Genomic DNA, 5,857 nt, shown 5'->3' with positions numbered 1-5,857 from the left:
GGGCGGGGTGGGGCGCTATTGCTCTCCCACACGGCGCACGCCAGCGGGGGACTAAAGTCGGACACAAAGCTGTTTGTGTGAATCGCTTCCCTTTATAAGCAAAATGGATGATTGGTGCGCCGCGCACGATGGTGACGGGCCGTTTGGAGAAAAACCGATATTTCCGATCGAATTGTTTGTTAATATGGCGATTTTGAGATATAGAACCGAACTAAATTATTAGGCGCTTCGATTGTATTCTCTATTTTAGTTTTTATTGGTTCTGACGAAAAAATAATTATGCTCTTTTGCTTCTTTTTGTTTCAGCCGTCGGAGTTCTGCCGGTCAAAGAGTAGGTATCTTGGTGCATGCACCTATGACTGATCGCTATAAAACCACGCTTAATTAACCCTGACTCTTTGTTTTGTCCTCGTAACGTTCACCGGGAGTCGATTTGTTTACTATGGAAATGAGGCGTACCGTTGGCGTCCTTGCGTTGACGCGCACACAGACAGATAGACAAAACCGATCTCTGCTTCCTGTTTCCGCCAGCAAAAGCAACGACCCCCTCACCTGGAGGATCGTCCCTGACCGGCCGGAACCGCCGGCGCCGCCGCAGCAGCAGTCACCGGCTCAGCAGCTGCAGCAGCTGCAGCACCCGCAGCAGGCTCATCAGCTGCAGCAGGCGGAGACGACGGAGCTGCAGCTGCAGCGGCTGCAGCAGCACCTGCAGCAGCACAAGCAGCACCAGCAGCAGTCACCTGCGCACAATGCGGGCGACATCGTGCGCATGGTCATCGAAGTGCCCCCGAAAGCCAAGCTCGGCTGTGGGTAAGTTGAAGTCAGTATGTGATGACCTCCACTGTGAAAAATAGTTCTACTTTTTCCGGGAAAATTTTCCATGAAGCGTGTCAAACTTATTCAAATTGTAAAATTAAACCACAACGTATCGACTTTGGGGTGGCAAGATTTGGGCGCTACCAATTTACAACATTAATTATCTTACAAAACATACTCTGGAAACTTAGGTGTGAGAAAGTCTAACACCAAATGGTGTGAGGAAAAATACCTCACACCAAACGGTGTGAGGCAAACATACCTCACACCAAATGGTGTGAGACTCGTTGTGCCTCACACCAAATGGTGTGAGACTCGTTGTGCCTCACACCAAATGGTGTGAGACTCGTTGTGCCTCACAGCAAATGGAGTGACACTTTCTCACACCAAATGGTGTGAGACACAGAGGGTCTCACACCATTTGGTGTGAGGCACAACTAGTCTCACACCATTTGGTGTGAGGTATGGTTGCCTCACACCGCTTGGTGTGAGGTATTTTGCCTAACACCATTTGGTGTTAGACTGTCTCACACCCGAGTTTCCAGAGTAATGTAAATTACCGATGATATTTTTCCCAGTGTAAGAGGGTCTTTGCCCAGCCTGATAAGGTCACACATAGAACGCACAGGTTGCCTCGCTAACTGTAAGCGTAGGACTCTTTCCCTCACTCTTACTGAGATGTCGGAGCGCGAGGCGCGCTCGTCCGTCACGTCATTCGTGCTGACGAATTGTCATCGGCCAACTAGGAAATCCCTGTTGAGCGCCCCGGCCGGGCGCGACTCGCCCCGGCCCCGGAGCCCTAGTTTCTCTGTCCACCTGTCTCCTCCAGCTGGTGGCCTGGGGGCTGGACCGGCACCAGCCTCCAGGCTCCAGCCTCCAGGCTCCAGCACCCAGTGACACACTCTGTTCCAGGATCTGCCGCGGGCCCGACTGGCGGCCGGGCATCTTTGTCCAGTTCACCAAGGAGGGCGGGCCGGCGAGGGACGCCGGGCTGCGGCCGGGGGACCAGCTGCTGCAGTGCAACGGCACGCCCTTCACCGACATCCCTTTCTCGGAGGTACGCTTCTCTGACCGATTTTGACTAATTTCAATGTTGCAAAATAGTGTGTGAGATTTGCGAGGCGGCCACCACTGCAATTTAGGATGTACAAAGGATTACGTGATTACAGGGATTACACATGAATTTTGTTAAATTTCAGGCTTTAAAACCACTAAATTTGGACAATAAGGTGAAATTTAGTGATATTAGTGCTAATAATTTTCAAATTTGGTCAAGTATTTCACGGATTACATAAGGATTTCATAGGGATTACACCCTCATCTGTACACAGGATTACGCGAGTGGTGGCCCCCTCGGAGATTTGATTGAACTATTCGCGTTTTAAAGATCTGCCTCGAATTCTTCACAGAAATACCGCTATTTGCTTTCTTGGTGTGATGTGCTCGTGTCTTACGCTGTTCGTGGTGCTGCAGGCGGTGTCGGCGATGAAGCTGTCTCCCACCCTCGACCTGCTGGTGCGCCGCGGCGCCGGCTGCGACCTCTTCCCCGGCGAGTCGTCCGGCTACAACTCGTCGGCGAGCTCCGTGGCGGGCGGGGACTCGCCCTCGTGGGACGACCAGCCGGCCGCCCCGGACACCGTCGGCGGCCCACAGCTCCACCTCCAGCGAGGCCACCAGCTGCACCACCCGCCTCACCAACAACTGCACAACGGAGGCGCGCCCGGCGGGCCGAGGCTCCGGGACCAGGACCAACCCCTGGGGAGGCCGTCGGGACCCTCGGGGTGGACGGCGAAGGGTACGCGACATGGCTGAGGCACCACGATGTGCGCCTTGGCTGACTGTCTCTGTCTCTATCATGTACTTTTCCCTGCTCGTCGTACGTCTCAGCTTGCTTACCTCGCCAAATCCGGTCAAATCCTTTGTTTCCGGAAGCTCTACTCCCCTGGCACTGCCGTGCACAACCATGAGTGACCCCCCCCCCCTAAACCTCACAATCTCATCTGGCTAGCGCGCTCTCTGCCGTTCTTCGATCACCATGCTCGATCATTTTTTTCTGTTTTACAATCACTTTCGGTTTCTGCACCCCCCCCCTCTCCGGTTCTCCCACATGCAGTCTCATCCAGGTGACACCGTTTAATAAGTCGATATAGAAAGCCTCCCCATCATCGGGCGGAAGGAAGTGCTCGGTGCGCCACCGCCCGCCGGGACGCTTGCATGCGATGCGGCTGGTTAAGGCAGTGAAACAAGGCGGGGCGGGGCGCAGCCCGGCGGGTCAAGAAGGCGATGAAAAAGCCTTTACGGTCGATCGGCTCGTTCGGCCGGCGGACGTCCGTCGGTTGTGTCAGCGGCTGTAATAGTAATATTCACTCCGCGGCTCGGCCGGCCCCGCGGCGGCTTTACTGCCGGCGTTGGGCAACGAAGGGCTCCAGAGCGGCGCGTTACTGACCGCCCGGGGGGCAATGATTGGACCCATCACGGATACCGTTTCTTTCCGATCTACAAAATATTCACCGAGTGCCCCGTGCTTCAAAAATGCATTCGCACGTTGTCTCATTCCCCCCAAAATACACCAGAATGTAAACCAGTCGTGCATTCTAGAGACGAAAAAGCAATACATTCGTGACGAGCGTTTGGTCCATTGAAGCTGGGAGTGATTGATGAAAATCTGATGAGAATCGAAGGGGGCCTTTTTGAATGGCGATACATTTCGCGCGCGAGCCGGCGGCCGGCGGGCTGGTGTGCGCCGCCAATCAGAACTCAGGAGAGGCTCATGCGTGTCAGTCGCCGTGACCGATCCCCTTTGCCTAGGCCTTTTCCTTCCCATCCCGAGGATTTCTCTTTCGAGTCGGGTCGGTTGGGGAGGGCCTAAGTACAGGCGAGGAGAATACGGCTCACTGATTAGCTCCTCTCCCAGTAACCCTCCACGCCAACGCCGCCCGTATGTCCGATCCCGTCCGTCCTTCCACCCGTCCGGCAGTCCCTCCATACCTTTGTCTGTCTTTCACACCTAGTACAACCTCTTGGCCCGTCCGTCTGTCTGTCCTTAACTATTTTGTACTACCAGGTGGTTGATTAGCCGCGCTCACTTCTGTAGTTGTGCTGAACCGCACGCACGAAAGGTCGCGGGCGGGCTGGCCTATCAGCCTTGTCCTTACGGGCCGAGCGAGTAGGCAACCCGCCCGCACGAGTGCGTGCGGTACAGCACGACTACAGAAGTGAGCGGGGTTAATCAGCCTCCTGGTATTGTATACAAACTCATGTGTAGGTCTATTCGCACACATAGTTCCGTAACTAATTTCACTTAATCAATGTGTGCGCATTGACCTACGTATGCTGCTACGTACAAAGTAGTACATAAACATGTTTCTGTGTGCTGCTCATGTTCAGAAGACCCAGACCCGTCGCCCGTCGCCCATTAACTCCTTCCTCTGACCCGCAGGCAACCTCTGCACCGTCATCAGGCTGGAGAGCCCGGACAACGGCTGGGTGTCCGGCACCCAGGACGACGTGGACGCGACTACCGTCAGGGTGAGTGGCCAGCGCGGGGACAGCGCGGCGGAACGGAGCGCCTGTCCTGTCACGCTGCGTACACCCGCCTGTTCTGCCGGTTCTGTTCTCGCCTCTCCTGCTCTATCCCCGTCCCCGTCGGGGGAGTCAGGTTGCTTCAAATGAGGATGACGCAGATGAGAGCGGCGGTCGCCCCGCGGTGTGTCGAAAAAGAAATCGCAATGACCCCCTCCTAATGCCGTTGCAGCCGGGGGACCGCACGACGACGGTGGTGGTGCAGGTGCACCGCAGCGAGGCCGACGACGACGAGGACGACGACAAGCAGGCGGCGCCCGCCGCGGTAGCCGCCGGCCCGCCCCCGCCCGGGCCGCCGCCCCCGGGCCCGCCCGGCCCCCCGAGCCCCGCGCCCTCCTCGGCGGCGTCCATCTCCTGCTCCTCGGGCTCGCTGTCCTCCAACTCTCTCTCCTCCGCCATCAGTCAGGAGCTGCAGCGGCGGAGCGAGGTAAGTGGCACAGCGCGCGGCGCGGTGCTGCGCGGGGTAGCGCCGCGCCAGGGGTACAGCCGAGCCAGAGGGGCTGCCTACGCCGCCCGGCGCGGCTACAGAGTCGGCAGTGCGGCGGCGCCCGGGAGGCGGGCAGCCCAACGCGCACAGAGGCTCCGACGCTTCCCCTTTCCCACGCGCAATAAGGTCCTACTCGGGTGTTTACTCTTTACGTGCGAAAAGTGTGGTCTATACGCACCCTTTAAAGTTTTAAAGTGGCTTTAATTGCTATAGAGTGCTTGGGAACAATGTGAGCTGCATAATTAAGTAAGCCGTTTAGTAGTCCCGGGATAAAATTTTAGCTGACTGTCAGACGAACTCTACTCACAAACAGCTGATTTAAAAACTGAGTTGCTACTGATCGAGAGCCGACTTAAGGTGATTACTTAAACTGATCGAGGCAACTTTTGCTGTGTTTCTGACATTGTTTGCTGATTCTCAGGCGTAATTTGATGAAAACTGAAAATAGCTGACAGACCGTCCAGAATTATAGCTGAAAAAACGTGACAACAGCTGCGTACAGTTAATACAATACTGACGGTAACTGAGCTAAGTGCCGTATCGTTTCCTGAAATTAGCTCACACAGAACTGAGTATAACTGAGTTTCATTTTATTCCAAAAAAAAAAAAGAACGCCAGTATTGGAACCATCAAACTTCGGACTGTGGGCCAGCACTCTAGACCACTACGCTATGAGTCCGTTCCTCTGCGGATAGAGTCGGGTAGAGTGTCTTTCCAACGTGACCTAACCGCCATCTGCGGCTGACTGACATTAACTGCATCAGCTGAATTAAGATAACTTAGCTGAATTAGGCGACGCTCTGTTTACAAGTTCCTAGGTAGAAAATTTCTAAGTCCTCTGCATTTACTAAGTGTCTCGAGCTCAGCCGAGTCAAAAGACGTTTTGATGAACTTCGGCTGATGTTGTCTAAAAGGTTAAACTCAGTTAAGGGTCAGCTCTGAGTCAGCAACTCAGTTACTGGCAAAAGTCTG

General features: G+C 55.0%; 1 protein-coding gene across 1 annotated transcript in view; it reads left to right on the top strand.

The window, feature by feature from the left end:
- The window catches only part of LOC113206995 (SH3 and multiple ankyrin repeat domains protein 1), a 58,201-nt gene that overhangs the window by 34,126 nt on the left and 18,218 nt on the right, over positions 1-5,857 (top strand). Inside the window, exons 4-9 of the mRNA XM_026423322.2 lie at positions 307-331; positions 532-810; positions 1,729-1,873; positions 2,290-2,611; positions 4,256-4,344; positions 4,571-4,825. Of these exons, the coding sequence (XP_026279107.2) occupies positions 307-331; positions 532-810; positions 1,729-1,873; positions 2,290-2,611; positions 4,256-4,344; positions 4,571-4,825 (1,115 nt within the window). The remainder of the gene's footprint in view (positions 1-306; positions 332-531; positions 811-1,728; positions 1,874-2,289; positions 2,612-4,255; positions 4,345-4,570; positions 4,826-5,857) is intronic.

The sequence above is a fragment of the Frankliniella occidentalis genome, unplaced genomic scaffold, assembly GCF_000697945.3.
Source record: "Frankliniella occidentalis isolate FOCC.00 unplaced genomic scaffold, Focc_3.1 Scaffold17, whole genome shotgun sequence".
NCBI lineage: Eukaryota > Metazoa > Arthropoda > Insecta > Thysanoptera > Thripidae > Frankliniella > Frankliniella occidentalis.
Note: the sequence above shows the minus strand (reverse complement) of the source record. Positions and strands in the feature narration are given on the sequence as shown.